The 22,929-nt window shown below is 34.5% G+C and overlaps 1 protein-coding gene across 3 annotated transcripts in view; it reads right to left on the bottom strand.

Annotated features, from left to right (window-relative positions):
• Positions 1-328: 328 nt before the first annotated feature.
• The window catches only part of LOC115891110 (transmembrane protein 161B), a 35,094-nt gene continuing 12,493 nt past the window's right edge, over positions 329-22,929 (bottom strand). For 2 of the 3 annotated variants that reach the window (XM_030911510.1, XM_030911502.1), the window contains exon 9: positions 329-687. In XM_030911510.1, coding sequence (XP_030767370.1) covers positions 568-687 — 120 coding nt within the window. In that variant the 3' untranslated portion in view covers positions 329-567. Of the gene's footprint in view, positions 688-9,349; positions 9,470-22,929 lie in introns of all 3 variants that reach the window. The other variant, XM_030911516.1, reaches the window with a different exon arrangement.

Genomic DNA, 22,929 nt, shown 5'->3' on the forward strand with positions numbered 1-22,929 from the left:
TTCACGTTCTTGAGTGCAAATTTATTAAGAGGCTCGTATTGGTCCGTTCGCGATTTTAAGTAACTTTCAAATTTATCCCAGTTCAAATTTATCCGGGATCCGGGGCTGGAAACATGAAATGAAACACCCTGTATACTGTACATACGCTGTACAATACTTAGGTACTTTTATTATCAACACCACACCATTAATAAATTTTCTATGATTTTCATTTTAAACAATTAAAATAAGAAAATGACACACAAACCTATAAAATTTGTATGTTTACTAGTTTACAATTTTTATTAAATGTACCTATACATCACTTAAAATATCTGTATTCCGAGAATTAATTAATCAAAATATATTTCAAAATATTAACATTTATTGTATATTGATACAAAAACAAATTATTGTCACAAAATATTGAAAGGATTTCCTATAAACATTTAAAAATTACTTAAATAAAAATATTCAAAAACTTAACAACCCGTATTATATAAACTTAAAAACTTAAATCATAGATCTCTTCATGTTTTGCTGAAAATCTCTTCTTACAGAAATGGTATGAATTACTTGTTACTTAATTTAATTTCTTGAAAAATAGGACTGATAAATGAGACCAACAGATGTCGTTGCAAAATACGAGAAACAGGTCCACCAAGTTGCAAATCCAAAAATGCCTTTATACACACCCGCATTAAAGATCTGAAAAATAAAACGGAATAGTCATAATAATAACTAATATAACTTCTCACACAAGATATGCAGGGTTTTGTATAGAGATACTTAGTGCCACACCTGCAGACAGGGGCGGATCCAGGATTCGGGAAAGGGGGGTGGGGGATAGAAACAAAATTTTACTCATAGTATACAGGGTGCTACAAATTCGAGGTACGAACATTAGTATCTCGGAAACCGTAATAGATACGAAGATGGTTAAATAGGGGCAAAATTGCGCCTTGACATGTTCACCAAGATGCCATCAAAATTTTTTTAAAAATTTCAGGGATTGCTGAGTTTTTTCGAAAAAACGGATTTTTTTGAAAACCAATTTTATTTTTTCCTGTCGTTACTTTTTAGAAAATCAAAAAACTAATCTCACATTCTCATAGCCACTTCATTAGGGCTATCTGGTAGTATTTTTAGATTTTCAAATTAGCTGATAATTTGTGAGGTACAGAGGCCGACTTATATTTTTTAAATACGGACCTGCATTTTTTATATCAAGTTTTGAAAGAACTCGGTCTCCTAAGTACAATGATATGCCACACTTATACTTTTTTTTGTTTTGCATACTTTAACAACAACAAAACTATTTAATTATTATTTAAAATAATTTCAAGTCCGACTCTGGTTTTTTAAATTATTTAATCTGCTTATATTCATCGCAGCAATATTGATCAGCGCTAATTAACATTAAATAAGGAAAATCGAGCCAAATGAAATATTCAAATAAATAATATCCAGGTCAGCAATTTAAATATATTATTTTTAACTTTTTTTACTGTGAATTTAAAATCTTAGTGTACAATCTAATAATTTGCATAATATTAATCGTCGTTATTATAAATTAAACAACTTCTACTAACTAATTTCTAGTGCTCTACAAGTTCAAAATGGTTGTTATAACCCTCCCTATTGCACAAATTTATTTTTCGTTCAATTTTAGTTCTTGGAACAGATCTTCTTCTTATACTTCCGAATGCATTTCTTATTATTGTAAATGCTGAGATGTATTGATCTCACACACACATATTCATTTTATATTATTTTTTATTATCTTATTGCATTTGATTTGCCCTATTCAATGTTTTACCCCACGTCATTATTAAGTTTGAAAGCTTAGCAATATTGTAACGATGAACAAATTAAATATATTTAAAAAAACAGAGCCGGATTTGAAATTAGTTTAAATAAATTGTGCTCAAATTTCCGAAACAAAAAAAATATTAAGTGTGGCATATCATTGTACTCAGGAGACCGAGTTCTTTCATAACCTAAAATAAAAAATGCAGGTCCGTATTTAAAAAAATTAAGTTGGCTTCTGTATCTCACAAATCATCAACTAATTTGAAAATATAAAAATACTATCAGATAGCTCTAATAAAGTGGCAATGAGAATGTGCAATTAGTTTTTCGATTTTCTAAAAAGCAACGACAGAAAAAAATAAAATTGATTTTCAAAAAAATCCGTTTTTTCCCAAAAACTCAGCAATCCTTGAAATTTTTAAAACTTTTTTGATGGCATCTTGGTGAACATCCCAAAGCGCAACTTTGCCCCAATTTAACCATGTTCGTATCTATTACGGTTACCGAGATACCAATGCTCGTACCTCGAATTTGTAGCACCCTGTATACTCCAGAGTCGTTTGTGACTAAAGAAATTAATAATATCGTATTACTTGGCTGAACCCAAGGAGAGGGCTTAAGCGCCCGAAGCCCCCCCGTAGATCCGTCACTGCCTGCAGTTGTACTTATTGGGGGTAGTAAAAAACTTTAAATGTAGGACTTGTACGGTTTTATCTGAACCACTAGAAAGTGAAATAAGAATAAACCAAAGACGCGATCACGCGAGAAAGTTAGGCAAAATTTATAACTTTACCTATTTTAATGGAAAACCCTATAGGCATATTTTAAATTAAATAAAATGTCAGATTTCAAATATACCGGGTGGGTCTCAAAAGTGACTCACCCCTATAACTTTTTTATTTTTTCAGATAAAACAACAATATTTGGTATGTTAGTATATGACATAAATTGGGATTGATTGACGTATTCAATTGTTATCGGTCACTTCTGGTTTCACCGGAAATGACTACAACTTTTGATTTTTAAATGGCACCCTCGGTATTTTTTTACTTTATTTGATAGAAAATGACACTCTGAATCGAATGACATACCATATGTCAACTTCTGACATTTTGGCATATGGTTTATTTGAAATTGTAACATCCGGTTCATAACGACAATTTGACTCAAAATACCAAGTGTGTGGTATCAAATTAATCGTAAAAAAATGCTTTTTCCAAATATGCTAAAAAGCCACCCTCGTTCCATTTGAAAAAATTGAGATATGATTAAAAATACGATTTGGGCATCTTTTAACCGGCCAGGACAAGACACTAAAAACATTAGACGATCAGATCTATTTTTCCAAGGCTCCTTGATTAAAAATTAGTGTTTTTAACACAGCCATGGCACTCTAGATTAAAATTTAAAATAGAATTTGTTGAGTGACTATGTTAAAAATTGACATATGATATGTCATTCGATTTGGAGTGTTATTATCTATCGAATAAATTTAAAAAAACCAAGGGTGCCATTTAAAAATCAAAAGTTATATAGTCAGTTCTATGAAACGGTGAAACCGGAAGTGACCGAAAACAATTGAATACGTCAATAAATCCCAATTTATGTCATATACTAACATACCAAATCTCGTTTTTTTTATCTGAAAAAATAAAGAAGTTATAGGGGCGAGCCACTTTTGAGACGCACCCGGTGCATTGGTACCGTATTTGCGTGAACCGTTTTTGAACTATTTTGGTTTAATTGATGAAATCACTAATTACTACCACACAAATTACATAGTGTACGTACAGCGTAGCGTAGCGTAAAGGGGAAAGGATCGCAAAGCGTTTAAATGCATTAAAGTATACCGAAGTGGCCCCACATACAGCGACGCATATTGCGAATTGAAGCGTATTTTCTCACACCACCCAGTGCATTGGCACCGTATTTGCGTGAACCGTTTTTGAACTATTTTGGTTTAATTGATGCAATCACTAATTACTACCACACAAATTACATAGTGTACGTACAGCGTAGCGTAGCGTAAAGCGGAAAGGACCGCAAAGCGTTTAAATGCATTAAAGTATACCGAAGTGGCCCCACATACACCGACGCGTATTGCGGATTGAAGCGTATTTTCTCACACTGAAAGCACTCCTCTCTTACGCTACGCTACCACACGCTACGCTACAAACTTTATGTAGCCACGGTCTAACAGTAAAAGCCTACTATGCATTTTGTGTGGTAGCGGTTGCATAAAAAAAAATTAAAATATATCTACAGGGTGTCCCATTGAAAAAGTGAAATTATAACTTACGTTCTTATTGTTTTCTTACTTATTTAACACATACTAAATAAGTAAGAAAACAATGATTGCTTGATGTAAAAACGAGAGATGGAGGTATAAAACTTTACAAAAGACTCTATACTATCGCACGCAAAGACAATATACTATCGCACGTTCTTGCGAGTTAGTCCGGTCAAATTAGACCAAAAAATAAGAGTAAAGGTACATAAATTTACAACAAGCTGAAAATGCGTGTAATTGTTTAAAACATAATTAAAAATAACATTTTAAAATTCCGAATCATACCGGTGCACGGTGGAGTATTAGCATGAAAAAGGTGATCGAAATTCGAAAAAGCAAATGTGTTTAAGATTTCCCAAAAAAAGATAAATGATAAGTTAAATCATGTCTGCAATGAATGGCGTTGCTATGGGTGTGTTTAGTTGCATTCGTCTGTTTCAACGAAACGTCAAAGTTGTTACTTCTCACCTTTGAATAAGAAGACTAAGGAAGGAGCATATCAAAAATCTTAGGTACACCGCGATGGGCATCAAATATGGCCGACTTAAATTCCGGTTTATCAGTGTCGTTCTAATTTTATTTAAAAAATGTAAAACTATGATGTAGGGTAGACGTGGGGTAGACTCAATAATTTGTTGTTTTATTTTACGTTGTGAATAAATGTTGGTAGTTAATTAAAATTGTTATAAAAATATATAATTCTAATAAAAATAGATAAGTTATAATAAGTATTTATTAACATAAACATCAGATACGCTACTGAAGCAGGTAAGTCAAATTAACGTATCTAAATTCTTTGACATCTAATCTTTGAGATTTGAATTGCACAAATGATCGGTTTACTACACGTATGTATATCATATAGTCACTTACTAGCGAAAAGTTGTTCCATTATTTCACTCAATTTTTGCCGAGATCTACCGGACGTTACACAACCAACTATTTTAGAGTCTTTTTCGATAAATCGCGATAGTGTCACTGTTAATTTATGTTCTGCCACAATTTCCATCTAGATTAACTACCTTTATACAACAATCAGTAATAGAATAAATAATAAATAACATAAAATAAGCTCCGTAAAGACTGACAAATCCACAAAATTTCAAATCAAATTCAAATGTGTCAAATGAATCGTCAAACAGAACTGTCAAGGATCCCCACCCTAGAGTGCTTTTTCCGCCCACCATGCATGAATACATGGATAGCATTATGCTCCTTCCTTCTTATTCAAAGCTTCTCACAGATAAGAGGTAAATGGCTAAATTTTATGTTTAAAATTATAAATTGTTGTTGTTCTTGTGCTCCTTTTACGTTTATATTATTGTTTTGATTGAAAATGGCTCAGCAAGCTGCAGGTATGTATTCTACAAAAACATATTATTTATTTTGATATTCTCTATATTAACGATTTTTCTTTGCAACTAAAAGTTAGGCCAGGCGTTCAGAAAATTTGAGACATTTTTATTATACTTGAGATTAGTTGCGCATTTCGAAGAATTCAGCATATTGTCTATATACGTTTTACTTAGTAAACAATGGGCTTTCATACAGTAAAATAAAATACTGCGACTTTTTGTGGCTTTGCTGGTAAAATAAGAAAAACATTCTTGGTTTCCTCTAATTTTCAAATCAGTGATATACTAATGCGAGGTGTAAACCGCGATGGCATTGTTGTGTACAAAGCGATCGCTTTAGTGCCATTAGCAGTATAGCACAATTTGGAATTAGTAGCGGCTTTAGTGGTATGGGCATTGGTCGCGGATCAGTCGTAGCATTAGTAGTATTAGTTGCGATATTACTACTGGCATTAGTGGCATTGATCGTGGAAACACTGGAACAGTGATTTTTCTTCCTTTTTTTTAGAATCGACGAATTATCCTTTATTTTGTTCATATTATTTCCTCTTTAATTGAAAATATCAATAATTTATATAAAAAAAAATTTCGATCAACTATCGGTGTCAAATACCCCACTGTGCGGTGCCTGGAAAAAAATTATGCAAGGTCAAAGCTCAAAAATCTCGAAATAAAAAAAAGTTTGATTTTCAGCAAAACGGTAAGTTTCATAAATATACATGAAATTACCTCAGACAAAAAATATAGATCATAAAATTTTGTATAAAAAATGTATCAACACTTTTTTCCCTTAGAGCCACTGTTTCTGAGATATAACGAGTTAGAGAGTTGTAATCGTCATACTACTACTACCGTATACTGCGCCGGAAAAACTGCTAAACACAATTTTTTGCAACTGTAAAGCTTTGGATGCAGTGCTAAATGTAGTTGTAAAAAAGTTGGACAGTTTTATTCTCTGGCATGTACAGGGTGGGTCAAATTCGACGCTTTTAAATGGAAACACCCTTTTCTATAGGAGATAGACAAAAACTAATATCGGTGTCTGGAGCTCAATTTTTATCAAAAATATGATGGTGAAAACCGCATATCGATCTGTTACCGTTTCGGAGTTACGGGGTGTTTTTCAAAAATATGCATTTTTAACAAATCGCTGTAACTTTTTTGCTATGGAAAATTTTGTATTTTTATGAAAACATTTCCAAAGCACCTTTTAACGTAGAATTTAATGGTTTATGTATATTTTTTTTAAAATTAATAATTTAAGGATTATCAACAGAAAATTTGATTTTTTATATGGGACACCCTGTATATTTTTAATTTATTGAAAATACTTTAAAATTACCTTTCCAAAAATATAACACACTTGATATTTTGCTCGATTCCTCTTCGAGATATAGAGTATATAAAAATTCGCCGGCTTTAAATAAGTAGGCTTTGAACGGCACCGGCTGTAATGCAAAAAAATTCTAGCTGTGAGCATCAATTAAAACGAAAATAATATTTGCTATGAGAGATGCAGAATTTTATAACAATTTAAAATATATTTAACCAACATCAATACATTTAAACTATATCTAATAACAATAAAAATAAATAGCAAACCAAGACATAAGATTTTGCTACAGGTGTTCGACATATCGACCGTTTTCTGTTATGGACAGACGGGGCAGTTTTTGAACATTTCTCGCTGAATTCATTAACTCAGTAGATGTGAAATATACCCAAATATACCCTCTCATAACTGCTAAGTATTTCTAATTCTTGTCTAGATTATACGGAAGAATAAGGAACCTTTATTCTTCCGCAAATATATCCATGGGATTAGGTCCATGGGCACTAAGTCAGGCGGCCTCGACGGCCAACGGCTGGGGTCTTGGTTAGCTATTCAATTATTCTTGAAATTGGCTGCAAAAATTTGCTGATAACTTCAGCGTTCAGAGGCGGTGCGTCGTCTTGCTGGAAAAATATGTTTTCGAGTTCCATTAAGAGCATATCATCAATAAGAGGTCCAAAGTCCAAAGCCTACCAGTTAAAAGTGGCGAACTTTTAAAAATTCTGTATTTCGAAGGAGATTATAACTAAATATCAAGTGTGCTATATTTTTGGAAAGGTAATTTTAAATTATTTTCAGTTTATTAAAAATATAGAGGGTGTCCCAAATAAAAAATCAATTTTTTTGTTGATAACTCTTAAATTATTAATTTTAAAAAAATTATACTTAAACCATTGAATTCTACGTAAAAAGATGCTTTGGAAATGTTTTCATAGAAATACAAAATTTTCCATAGTAAAAAAGTTACAGCGATTTGTTAAAAATGCACATTTTTGAAAAACACCCCGTAACTCCGAAACGGTAACGGATATTGATGTGCGGTTTTCACCATCACGTTTTTGATGAAAATTGAGCTCCAGACACCGATATTAGTTTTCGTCTATCTCCTATAGAAAAGGGTGTTTCCATTTAAAAGCGTCTAATTTGACCCACCCTGTACAGCTGGTTCCAATAAAATTGAATACGATTTAAAACATATTTTTATTATTTCGGGCAGTATATTCTATGATACCAGTCCCCCATTTCTCTACTCATGTCATGCTGACGTTCTGAAAAATTTATTTGCCACTTTGTCAAAAGAAAAGTTGTTTTATACTATATAGTGTCGCAATAACCTTAACATGTCAAAATACTTGACACATAAATATACACTGCCCAAATATTCGAAAAAAATGTATAGAATCGTATTCATTTTTTTTGGAACCAGCTGTACATACAAATTGTCAAGGCCGGTCATGTTCTAATGTTGAATCATCAATAGTAGAGGATTCGTTTGATACCAACGAAGAAACATGCGATACATCACTATTGACGCAATTTACTTACATCCAGGATGAAGAAAACAAACAAAACGAAGATCAAGAAGAACAACAAGAAGAAGTATTTGAAGGTTATGAATCAGACTAGTAGATTTATAATTTTTTTCTTTCCATCGCTTTTATTATTTCTAATCCTTACTGGAAACGTGTGCATATTATGATGATTACAACTCTTTGACTCGTTATATCTCAGAAACAGTGGCTCTAAAGAAAAAAAGTATTGATACATTTTTTTATAGACAATTTTATGGTCTATAATTTTTGTCTGAAGTAATTTTATGATAAAACTTCTCTTTTTGCTGAAAATCGCAAAAAACATTTTTTTTCGAGATTTTTGACCTTTGACCTCGAATAATTTTTTCCCAGGCACCGGAATGATCTGTTTTAAACAATTACACGAATTTTCAGCTTGTTATGAATTTATGTACCTTCGAATGTCTAAATTGACTGGACTAAGTAATTAAAACTAACCAATTATAATGAGGGAAATTATAAAAACAAAAATTGTACTCTTTTATAAACAACAGGTGGGAGTAGAAATGAGAGAAGTGTGTTCCTTTACAAAGAGATTATGTAGAAAAATAAAAGTAAATTAAAAAAAAATGTTTGTATCGGAAATATTACCTACACTCGTACATTAGAGCTATTTTAGCAGAAATTGAGGAATATTTACGGATTGACTAAAAATATACAGGATTACTCATCTCATTCGACATGGAGTATGGTAGCCACCTGATTGGATTTTTAGAAATTGTGAGTTATTGGATGATTGGAGGACTACTAAAGCTACAACTTAAAATTATTTTTAAAAGGTACAGAGTCTCCCAAATATATAAAAAAATCAAAGTTTTTTTTTAAATGGAACACCCTATATACATTTTTAGTTTCTACGATTAAAATATCGGCAAATTTGATTAAGGTTTACCGGACTTTAATCTTACAGTTTTTGAAATATTTACGATTTTGTGAAAATAGAATAATCCTTGTACTGAAGTTTTTCTATTTACTAAATTTTGTGTTGCAATTATAAAAATAATACTACCTTAAGGCGCATTCTCACGTCTCGTGTACTTGACAAACATTTTTAATTGGTAAACAGGGTATACACGGTGCGTCGGGTATCTACAGGGTCCGGCAATAGTGCGTCGGGCATCTGTAGCTCCTAGAATAAAAAACTTGGGAATTTTGTTTAAGTGTAAACCTAAAGTATGTACAAGGATGTATTTCAGGAAAATATTTTAACTTCTATAGGGTGGCTGAAAAAAGTGTGAGTGGATCGGGATGATTTTTTTTTAAATGGAACACCCTGTATATTATTGCATTTTTGGCTTCCTTTCACTGTACAGGGTGGGTCAAATTCGACGCTTTTAAAGGGAAGCACCCTTTTCTATGGGAGATAGACGAAAACTAATATCGGTGTCTGGAGCTCAGTTTTTGTCAAAAACATGATGGTGAAAACCGCATATCGATATCTGTTACCGTTTCGGAGTTACGGGGTGTTTTTCAAAAATATGCACTTTTAACAAATCGCTGTAACTTTTTTGCTATGGAAAGTTTTGTATTTTTATGAAAACATTTCCAAAGCACCTTTTTACGTAGAATTTAATAGTTTAAGTATAATTTTTTTAAAATTAATAATTTAAGAATTATCAACAGAAAATTTGATTTTTTATATGGGACACACTGTATATTTTTAATTTATTGCAAAGAATTTAAAATTACATTTCCAAAAATATAACATACTTGATATTTTGCTCGATTCCTCTTCGAGATATAGAGTATATAAAAATTCACCCGCTTTAAATGAGTAGGCTTTGAACGGCACCGGCTGTAATGCAAAAAAATCTAGCTGTGAGCATCAATTAAAACGAAAATAATATTTGCTATGAGAGATGCAGAATTTTATAACTATTTAAAATATATTTAACCAACATCAACACACATTTAAACTATATCTAATAACAATAAAAATAAATAAGAAACCAAGACATGAGATTTTGCTACAGGTGTTCGACATATTGACCGTTTTCTATTATGGACAGACGGGGCAGTTTTTGAACATTTCTCGCGGAATTCATTAATTCAGTGGGGGTGAAAGATACCCTCTCATAACTGCTAAGTATTTCTAATTCTTGACTAGATGATACGGAAGAATAAGGAACCTTTATTTTTCCGCAAATATATCCATAGGATTAGATCCATGGGCACTAAGTCAGGCGGCCTCGACGGCCAACGGCTGGAATCTTTGTTAGCTATTCAATTATTCTTGAAATTGGATGCAAAAATTTGCTGATAACTTCAAAGTTTAGAGGCGGTGCTTCGTCTTGCTGGAAAAATATGTTTTCGAGTTCCATTAAGGGCATATCATCAATAAGGGGTCCAAAGCCTACTAGTTAAAAGTGGCGAACTTTTAAAAATTCTGTATTTCGAAGAGGATTATAACAAAATATCAAGTGTGCTATATTTTTGGAAAGGTAATTTTAAATTCTTTTCAGTTAATTAAAAATATAGAGGGTGGCCCAAATAAAAAATCAATTTTTCTCTTGATAACTCTTAAATTAATTTTAAAAAAATTATACTTAAACCATTAAATTCTACGTAAAAAGGTGCTTTGGAAATGTTTTCATAGAAATACAACATTTTCCATAGCAAAAAAGTTACAGCGATTTGTTAAAAATGCTCATTTTTGAAAAACACCCCGTAACTCTGAAACGGTAACAGATATTGATGTGCGGTTTTCACCATCATGTTTTTGATTAAAATTGAGCTCCAGACACCGATATTAGTTTTCGTCTATCTCCTATAGAAAAGGGTGTTTCCATTTAAAAGCGTCGAATTTGACCCACCCTGTACATAATCCAATACATGAATAAATATATTGCCATACTTTCAGAGATATTAATAAATAAATAAAAAAAATTATATTGTTCAACTTTCATTAAAAAAAATATTACAAATACAAGAACTGTCCTGATATCAAAACTATATTAGCTATTTACATTAGATGGTATACACTTAACTTTGTTATAAATATCGTAATTTTAAATCATAGATGGAGAATTAAAAAATGAACATTTTTTGTATTTAAAGTATTTCAAAATTTTTAATGGTTTCGCAGATACACGCAGTATTATTTCATATGGCTCTCTCAACGGTAAAATACGAGAGAAAAATCATTGGGTGGCTTTGATAAAATTTACTGTAGAAAATGCTATATATGAAATATAAAAGCGCGAATATCTGCGAAACCGTTAAAAATTTTGAAATACTTAAAATATAAAGTGTTCATTTTTTTCTGTGTTCTATCAATTCTCCATCTCGAAAATAATAAATAAAAAAAAGGCTGAAAAATAATATTTTTTACTTTTAATAATATTTATTAATAATATCTCTGAAACTATTGAAATACATTTACTCATATCTTAGGATTATGTAAAGTGATCTGACAAGAAGTCGAAAATGCAATAATATACAGTGTGTTCCATTTAATTAAAAAAAATCATTTCGATCCACTTACTTTTTTGAGCCACCCTATAGAAGTTAAAATATTTTCCTGGAATACATCCTGGTACATACTTTAGATTTGCACTTAAACAAAATTCTCACGTTTTTTATTCTAGGAGCTACAAATGCCCAACGCACTATTGCCGGACCCTGTATACAGAATTTCTGAGTTATATATTATAGAAGCTACACCGGCACTCCCGCCAGACCCTGTAACCAATAAAAAATACTTGCCAAGTACACGAGTAGTACTTTATATAGAGTGTACACAACTATATCTTCAAATTTTCGTAGAAAATGCATTTTCTTATAATTTAGACCTCATTTATCATATATATCCATGGAATATTGATATTTTAGATTATTTTCAAAGAGTACAGATCTTATATTGTCGATATAGTTCGTTTATTTCATTAAAAAATAAAAAAAAACTATTAAAATATTTGTAAAAGAGGGCCAATTAATATGATCCCAGTATTCGAACTAGTCGAGCTACATTAATTGACTGTTTGCGATGCGATGATTAATAATTGCTCCAAATAATTGCTCCACTAAAAAACTGAATTTTATATGTGTATTAGACAGTGTGGTGAAAACTAACACCTTATAAATTTTATTTCATTTTTTGACGAATGCTTATTTGTAACAACAGAGACGTTCGCATTCATAACTTCTTATTATATTGATTTCTGATTCAAATCCACATTTATTTAAAATAATAAATTAAGTATAACACAAAAGTATGAAATTAATTAATATTTGGTTGGAAATAATGGTGGTATATTTAATTAGTATACTCTTTTAAAAAGATTTAAATGGTCCTTTTTGTAAACAAATAGGCTAGCATATTATCGTACATTACATTTATTATTACATATTACATATTTTATTATCGTACATTTTGTAAATTTGTTGCTTAAAAAAATTTAAAATATTAATATTCAATGGGTATATTGATAAATGAGGTCTAAATTATAAGAAAACTTGAAGAGATAGAAAAAAATGGTACAATACTATTTGATAGACAAGTAAATTGTGCATCCGATTCACGTAAAAATACAGGGTGTTCTATTTAAATTAAACAAGTTATTGCCGTTTAAAGCTAGTACTTATTTAATATAATTTTTTAGACACTCTGTATAAGGTAGTACAATTTTTATTATTGCAACATTAAATTTCGTAAATAGAAAAACTTTAGTACAATATTTGGTTTTAAAAACTTAAATACTCCTAGAGAAATTAAGCATTTAAATTGTTACTGCGTTTTCACAAAATCGTAAATAACTACTATTCAAAAACGGTAAGATTAAAGTACGGTAAACCTTAATCAAATATGCTTTTATTTTAATCATAGAAAATAAAAATGTAATAATATACAGATGTTTCATTTAAAAAAATAGAACTTTGATATTTTTATATATTTGGCACACTTTGCTACTTTTTAATTATATTTTGGTATTTAAGTTGTAGCTTTAGTAGTCCTCGAACGATCTCATCACACACAATTTCTAAAAATCTAATCATTTGGCTACAGTACTCTATGTCGAATAAGGTGAATAACCCTGTACAGGGTGGGTCAAATTGGACGCTTTTAAAGGGAAACACCCTTTTCTATAGGAGATATGAGAGGGTATACGAAACTAAACTGTATTCAAATTCAAAATGCACCAGTATAAACAAATGCACAGTGCGTGATCAGCACGTGTCAGGCGAGAGCCAGCGGCGAAATCTACCCTGATACAGGGTCGGCTTGCATAGCGCGTTAAGGAATACTCTTTGATAAAATAAAAATGCTTTTTAAATTTATTTCCAACCAAGCGAGTAAAATCAGAACGGTCAACTATTTCAATAATAATTGTTGATCACTTCGTATAAGTTACAAGTTACAAATAGAGAAAATAATATTTATGTTTGCATAAAATATTTTTACAATTAGTACACACGTACCTACTACAAAAAGTCAAAATTTATATATTTTATATAAAATTATTATTTTGTAAATGTTAATAAAATTATAAATTTTGTAAATCTAATGTTAATAAATGTTATGTTTAAAAATAAAAGTTTTTATTTGACTAGTTTTTCAAAAAAAAATGTCGTTATACTTTAAAACGGATAATACAGCAGGCTACGAAAGCAAGTTAAAACTAAGTGCTTTTTGTCAACTAAAATGTATTAAATTATGTTATAATGCAATTGGTCATTTAAATGATGTAAAAACGTTTACATCATTGCATTTTTTGCAAATAGTATTATAGAAACAGATACCTATTTATACAGATATTCAGATATTGCTGTCAATAATGGAAATAAAAAAAATCAGTAGTACCAAATAAAAAGATAATTATATTAAAGGACAAATTAAGCCCTTTTAAAAAACACCAAATTTGTTAAAATCGGTCGTGCCAAAGAGTAATGTAATATTTTAATATTCCCGCCCCCTTCCCATCACTTTATTTCTCTAATTATATGCAGTTTGATAATAATTCAGGCATAATAAAGGTAATTATTGAGAAAACTGGAAATCGCGTCCGATTTTCACCAAAATTGGTATACACCCTATTTTGAGGTCGTAGATTACGAATCTGAACATTTTTCCTGACGGTCTCTTACCGTTTTTCAGAAAAACGGAAAATAGTTTCAACATAGAATTTTACTTAATTTCTCATATTTTTAAGGTTTTCTAGCACATATTTTGTTAGGTATTCACTAAACAATGAGGTTTTTGCTATTTTCTGTTACTTTTTTAACCAATTCTATGCATAATAGAGGAAAATTTGCTAAAATAAATTTGTAAACAATCTGAAAATGTTGGGTTATGTGTTTCTAGCATTTAAAGCAACGTTGCCAATGCTGAACGTAAATTTAGCGTGACTTTTTGGCTCATTCTGGGATTACGAAAGGCGGTCGCCTGAGGAACGGCTCCTTCCCATAACTGCTATTTTACCAACGAGATCTGACTATTTATAACCACGAAGTGGCACGAAAGAGTTTTGTTTGCATTGGTTACAACTTCTATGCGGAGGGTGTTAATCGTTTTTTGTTATATTATATAAAAAAAATTAACCCCCTCCGCAAAGAAGTTGAAACCAATGCAATCAAAACTCTTTCATGTATATATTATAAGCACGAATAAATAGTATTTATATAACTTCTTTGCGAAGGGGTTTAATCTTTTTTTAATATAATATAATGTTGCGGACCCGTGTGGACTCGACCTAACCTAACTATATGTCCCGCCCTCAGATGACCTTAACATCGCATTAAAGAATAGACACCGTAATGATTCATTCGTTCGAGAAGAGTCGAGTCCCACTGGAATGGACTAGTACATACGAGAACATTCGAAAACCTTCTCTACGCACCTAACGATCTATGGACTATTCTAGAGTTCTTTACCTGTCGGTATAAAAGCCGGCGGCTGTGGCCTACAGGGGGCAGTTATAAATAAACAGTACAGTTGACGCGCTAAAGTTCAAAATAAATTCTTAGTTATAAATCGTTTGTAAATAGTTCTATAAGTCTTTTATCGTTATTGTTTTTGTTAATTAGTGTTAAATAAATAGTGTTTAAATAAATTGTGACTTTCTTCCAATCCACACGGAACCGACGAAAAACGTAACAATTGGTGTCAAGTGTGGCATGTGTGATAGACTAGAGAAATAAAAAGACTGACGATGGCTCCGAAAAAATTATTGAAAGACCTGAAAGTGTCGGAATTAAAATGCATACTGGAAGAGAGGGAATGCGAGACAGATGGAAAGAAAAGCATTTTGCAAGCCAGATTGAGAGACGTTTTGATTGAGGAAGGTGAGGATCCTGACACATTTTGCTTTGAGTTGGAAGGTGACCTTGACTCGTCCTTACAAAAATTAGAAGACAATTTGAATAGTAAAATAATTGACTTGGAAGTTAATTTAGAAGAGAAAATCAGTGATAAAATTAATATTTTAGAAGATAAGATCGCAGAAAATTCTAAAGACATACAGGCCAGCTTTAATAATAAAATAATTAATTTAGAAGAAAAGATAACAGAAATTATAGAGAATTCTACGGAACTACAAGACAAAATAACACAAATTGAAGATGATGTAAACAGAAAAATCGAAATTTTACGGGAAGAAATAACGAAGTCAAATTCACAAATAACGAAGTCAAATTCACCAAAATGTCAAGAAACATCGGAGGGACCGAAACTAGTCGAAAATAGGTATACCTCAAAATCGGTTATGAAACCTCCGCAGTTTGACGGAAAAACCGCTTGGGCCAACTACTTTTGCCAATTTGAAGCCGCTGCGAAAGCAAACGGCTGGACAATCGCTAAAAAAGCTACCGCTTTGACTATCGCACTGCGGGGAGATGCGACTGATATCCTGCAGACACTGTCACCATCGGAACAGGGAGATTATCAGCAATTGGTACGACATTTAGAAACGAGGTACGGCCAAGCTCATTTGAAACATGTCTATCACTCCCAACTAAAAAATCGCATTCAAAAAACAAATGAGTCTCTGCAGGACTTTGAAGCCGACGTAGCCCGCCTCGCTCGCCTTGCGTACCCTGCTACGCCCGAGAATGTTATGGAGCGGTTGGCAGTACAGGCATTCTCCGACGGCTTACGTGACAACGAGACAAGACAAGCACTTCTCCTAGCCCACCCAACGCACTTGGTGGATGCTTTAGCACGTGCCCTAGAATTCGAGGCCGCGAAACAAAGTTCTCGGTCTTTAGGAAGAGTACGGGCCATCGACGAATGTTCCGACGAATCCGTGGAAGGGATTGTTCGGAAAGTAATGGACCAGTACATGGGCAAGAAGGGACTGATTCATTGCTGGAACTGCGGACAGGTAGGACACGTGCGAAGCCGTTGTAAGGAGAAGAACGAAGAACCGGCTTCGTCGAGGTCGGAAAACTACTAAGGGTCGAAATGAAGGGGCACACGTCGACCTGTACCCAACATGCCCCAACGAAAACTGCTCGAGTCGCCTCGCTACAACACAAATTCAACAGCATGTTTGTGGATGGTTTTGTTGATGGAGAGTTCCGGACTATGCTGTTGGATACAGGAGCGACGAAAACTATTATCAGACCGGACATTCTTAAAACATCGAAGAAGGTTAAAACAACACAATGGCGACTACGTACTGCTACGGGGGGCTCTGCTGCTGTCCATGGAGAAGTAAACCTTAATTTTGTTATTGGGAGCACCAGTTTTGAACATCCAGTGGTAGTAGCAGATATCGAAGATGAACTTATTCTCGGAATGGACATCATGGCCACTAGAGGTTTTGAACTAAACTTCAAACAGGGAATTTTGAAAATAAATGAAGAAGAAGTGGTTCTACATCGAAAATGTGAGGAGACGCTTCGCGTGGTGGTAGCAGAAGATGTTTCGATCCCTGAGCGCTGTGAGATATTTTTGGATGGTTGCCTGGAAGATAAAATGAATAATGGGAGTATTATTCTGTTGGAGCCAAGGAACCATGACAGCGAAATAGGACGGGGGATCGCTGTTGGAAAAGCCCTGCTGCGAGCGAAGAAAACTGTACCGGTGAGAGTAATGAACACAAATTATTATTCTGTATCCTTGAAGAAGGGAACCCTTTTAGGGTACTGTTGTTCGGTCTCCTCAGTCATTCGAAGCGTGGAAGCCTCCAAAGTTTCGAATTCAAAAATTCCGGACAAAATGGTGAAGGAGTTAGTAAACGTTAAAGGATTATCTCCCGAAAATAGTAGAAAATTGAGAAACCTGATAATCAAGTATCAAGATGTGTTTGATAAAGGAGAAGCAGGACAGAGAGGTCGTACCAATTTAGTACAACATAAAATTGATACCGGAGATGCACGACCAATCAAACAAAATCCGAGAAGACTTCCGCTCGCCAAACGTGAAGAGATAAAATCCTTCGAGAAATGAAAGAAGAGGGTGTCATCGAACCATCTAACAGCCCGTGGACATCGCCGGTAGTACTAGTAAAGAAGAAAGACGGTACCACCAGGTCCTGTGTTGATTATCGGCAGCTCAATAATGTTACCAAGAAGGATAGCTATCCCCTGCCGAGGATAGACGATACTCTAGACACGCTGGCGGGGTCAACGATATTCTCTACGTTAGATCTGAAGAGTGGATATTGGCAAGTCAACATGGCGCCGAAAGACAGAGAGAAGACAGCGTTCTCGGTGGGCTCCGGACTGTGGCAATTTACCGTCATGCCTTTTGGATTGTGCAACGCGCCAGCTACCTTTGAGAGACTAATGGAGCCTGTGTTAAAGGGACTATCCTGGACTACCTGTTTAGTGTACCTGGATGACATCATAGTGGTTGGGAAATCCTTTGACGATCATCTGAAGAATTTGAAAGAAGTTTTCAAGCGACTAGGGAGCTCTGGTTTGAAACTTAGCCCCAAGAAATGTCATCTGTGTCAAGAAAAGGTACACTACTTGGGCCATGTAGTCTCCTCCCAAGGAGTTGCGGTAGATCCACAGAAGACCAAGACAGTGGAATAGTGGCCGATACCTAAAGATAAACATGAACTACGAAGCTTTTTGGGACTATGCACATACTATCGCCGCTATGTACAGGGTTTCGCCACCATCGCAAAACCATTAGCAGACTTACCGAAGGCGAGAGGCGTTTCTCTTGGGTCTCAGATTCTGACGAGGCATTCCGAAAATTGAAGAAGGTCCTGACTAGTGCGCCCATACTTCTACCAGCTACCCTCTTGGCAACGGAAACTTTATATTGGATACCGACGCTAGCAATGTTGCGTTAGGCGCTGTTCTGTCTCAGATCCAGGATGGTCAAGAAAAAGTCATTGGTTATTTTAGTAAGACCTTGTCAAAACCGGAAAGGAACTACTGTGTAACTAGACGAGAATTACTAGCAGTAGTTAAAGCAGTGGAACACTTCTACAAGTATCTCTATGGAAGAAAGTTCTTGTTAAGAACAGACCATGCTGCTTTGAAATGGGTGTTGCAGTTTAAGAATCCTGAAGGGCAGGTAGCTAGATGGATTGAACGATTACAAGAATTTGACTTCGACACAGAACATCGAGCTGGGGCAATCCATCGAAATGCCGACGCACTTTCCAGAAGACCTTGCGCTAAGGACTGTAAGCATTGTTCCCGAGCAGAAGAGAAAGAAGTGAAACTCCTAAGAACAACTGTGGTTAATGATAGCTGGCAACCCGAAGATCTTGCAAATGACCAAACCAGTGACCCAGAATTAGATTTAGTAATTAACTGGAAAAACGCAGGCCAAAGACCAACGTGGGAAGAACTTTGCAGATATTCGCCGAACGTAAAGTCGTACTGGGCTCAGTGGGATTCCTTGGTAATAGATAACGGACTACTTCGCCGTGTGATCGAGAGACCGGAGGGACAAGAAGAGAGAAGGCAGATCGTCATTCCAAAGAAGAGGGTCCCACAAGTCTTGGAGGAAGTTCACAATGGAACCAGCGGTGGACATCTTGGTGTTACCAAGACACTTGGCAAGCTGCGTGAACGGTTCTACTGGGTGAACTGCAAAGAAGATGTGAGGGCCTGGTGTAAGAAATGTGACATTTGCGCAGCCATCAATGGGCCACAAAAGCGTGGTAAAGCCCCTATGCGCCAGTACAATGTTGGTAGTCCCTTCGAACGAATAGCGATCGACGTGGCTGGTCCTTTCCCGGAGACGAACGATGGCAACAAATACATTGTGGTAGTAATGGATTACTTCAGCAAATGGGTCGAGGCCTACGCGTTGCCAAATCAAGAAGCGTCCACGATTGCTGATGCCCTTGTTAAAGAATGGATCTGCAGGTTTGGTGTTCCCATGGAGCTTCATTCAGATCAGGGAAGAAACTTTGAGTCCAATCTGTTCCAAGGCGTCTGTGAAGTCCTGAACATCCGCAAGACCAGGACGACTGCTCTACATCCACAATCCGATGGGATGGTTGAACGCATGAACAGAACTATCAACCGTTATCTGGCCAAAGTAGTCTCTGACCACCAAAGAGACTGGGACAAATTTCTTCACCTGTTCCTGTTGGCCTACCGTTCATCCGTCCAAGAATCTACAGGGCAAACTCCAGCCAGCATCGTTATGGGACGGGAAGTGCGCCTACCCTGTGATCTGAAATTTGGTTGCCGACCGGGAGAAGAAGTCGCCGGAGAAGATTATGTCCACACACTACGTCAAAGGATGGACGACATTCATCAGAGAGTCCGCCTAAATATTCAAAGTGCTAGTGACCGAATGAAGGAACACTACGACATTCAAGCTGAGCATGGAGGATACCAACCAGGGAAGTTGGTGTGGCTATATAACCCGCAGAGACGTCGTGGGTTATCTCCGAAGCTACAATCCTCGTGGGAAGGGCCATACGAAGTCATGGATAGAATTAATGACGTCGTATACCGTATCAGAAAATTGCCAAAAGGAAAACCGAGGGTAGTCCATTTCAACCGTTTGAGCCCCTACCAAGGCGAAATAGAAGATCGTGCTGGGACCGTGAGAACCTGCAGCTTTGATCCCCCTGATTCGGAGATGTCCTTTGACGATTTCATGGCCCGATACAACAGCAGTGAGAAGGCTCGCTATGGTGTAACCAAAGAAGATCAACGAGACCTCTTTTCCGTGCCTCCTGATTATTCGCTCGCTCATTGTGTGGCTCGAGATTTGCGGATGTCCAGAGGAATCGCTGCGACGTTCAATGAGAAGTTTGGGCGTGTCGGAGAACTACGCCGACAGGATCCAGAGGTTGGAAGCGTCTTGAGGCTAACCGACAATGCACATGGTCAAGCAAGGCACATCTTCTACCTGGTCACCAAGGAATGGTCCCCGAGTAAGCCGACTTATCTCAATCTATGGAAGACCCTGATTGAACTGAGAGAAGCCCTGCTAAACAACAACATTGCACGATTAGCCATTCCGAAGCTGGCGTGTGGACTCGATGGTTTGAGTTGGCGTACAATCCGGAACATGATTGAGGACTATTCTACGATCTATGGACTATTCTAGAGTTCTTTACCTGTCGGTATAAAAGCCGGCGGCTGTGGCCTACAGGGGGCAGTTATAAATAAACAGTACAGTTGACGCGCTAAAGTTCAAAATAAATTCTTAGTTATAAATCGTTTGTAAATAGTTCTATAAGCCTTTTATCGTTATTGTTTTTGTTAATTAGTGTTAAATAAATAGTGTTTAAATAAATTGTGACTTTCTATCCACACGGAACCGACGAAAAACGTAACAATAACATAAAAATATCAACCCCCTAAGCATAGAAGTTGAAAGCAATGTAATTAAAAAAATATATATTTACTCTTCCGCGTAACTTTGTGGATATAGGTATATTTAACTATTGTCAAATCTCATAATAGGTAATTTATTTAAAATCCCTAATCACCCGAAAAAATTCAAATATTTGTCTCTCTCATTACATAGGAGAGAGAAAGAAGAATATATGAAATGTCAGCTTCCATCTGGTCTCAATTTTCTTTGTTATTTTGTTAAAAAAGTGTTTTTCAGTAAAATTTTGGACATTTTTCAATCCTCAATCAAGTGTGCCTTTTAGATAAACTATGATATAATAAAAATATAGTGAAATTATTACTTTATAGGGCTGAAATAAAGAAAAATTCAATGTTGAAATTATTTTCCGTTTTTCTGAAAAACGGTAAGAGACCGCTGGTTGGTTAGGTTTGGTCAGATTCGTAATCTACGACCTCAAAATAGGGTGTATACCAATTTTGGTAAAAATAGGACGATTTCCAGTTTTCCCAATAATTACCCATTTATATCATATAAATTTCTATCATAAAATATAAACAATAGTAAAAAGAAATCATAAAAATATACATAATAATTTTATGATTTGAAATATCCGACCTTAGTGCGGTCCTGGTTATATTACTACAGCGTTCCTGTTCACGTGCTTGCCTCATGTCTCTGTTTACGTTTGGTGCATCTTGGGGTTGAATTTACTATAATATCGGTATCTGGAGCTCAATTTTTTATCAAAAACATGATGGCGAAAACCGCATATCGATATCTGTTACCGTTTCGGAGTTGGGGTGTTTTTCGCTGTAACTTTCTTGCTATGGAAAATTTTTATGATAACATTTCCAAAGCACCTTTTTCCGTAGAATGTAATGGTTTAAGTGTATTTTTTTAAATTAATAATTTAAGAATTATCAACAGAAAATTTGATTTTTTATATGGGACACTCTGTATATTTTTAATTTATTGAAAAGAATTTAAAATTACCTTTCCAAAAATATAGCACACTTGATATTTTGCTCGATTCCTCTTCGAGATATAGAGTTTATAAAAATTCGCCCACTTTAAATAAGTAGGCTTTGAACGGTGCGGGCTGTAATGCAAATAAGTAGTAAGTCGTAATAGTCTAGCTGTGAGAATCAATTAAAACGAAAATAATATTTGCAATGAGAGAATTTTATAACAATTTAAACTATATTTAATGAACATCTACACATTTAAACTATATCTAATAACAATAAAAATAAATAGCAAACCAAGACATGAAATTGTGCTATAGGTGTTCGACGTATCTGGCCTATTATGGACAGAAGGGGCCGTTTTTGAACATTTCTAGCGGAATTCATTAACTCAGTGAGGGTGAAAGATACCCTCTCATAACTTCTAAGTATTTATAATTCTTGTCTAGATTATATGAACAATTTAAAAATAAGAACCTTTATTCTTCCGTACAGATATCGATAGGATTAGATCCATAGGCACTATGTCCGGTGGCCTCGACGGCCAACGGCTGGGATCTGGGTTAGCTAATCAATTATTCTTGAAATTGGCTGCAAAAATTTGCTGGAAACTTCAGCGTTCTCAGGCGGTGCCTGGTCTTGCTGGAAAAATATATTTTCGAGTTCCATTAGATAGAGATAGATAAGGGGGGGTCCAAAGCCTACTAGTTATAAGTGGCGAACTTTAAAAAATTCTGTATTTCGAAGGGAACTATAACAAAATACCAAGTGTGCTATATTTTTGGAAAGGTAATTTTAAGTTATTTTCAGTTAATTAAAAATATACAGGGTGTCCCAAATAAAAAATAAATTTTTCCGTTAATAACTCTTAAATTATTAATTTAAAAAAAATATACT

This window comes from Sitophilus oryzae, unplaced genomic scaffold (assembly GCF_002938485.1).
Source record: "Sitophilus oryzae breed Bouriz unplaced genomic scaffold, Soryzae_2.0 scaffold_1179_pilon_pilon, whole genome shotgun sequence".
Lineage (NCBI taxonomy): Eukaryota > Metazoa > Arthropoda > Insecta > Coleoptera > Curculionidae > Sitophilus > Sitophilus oryzae.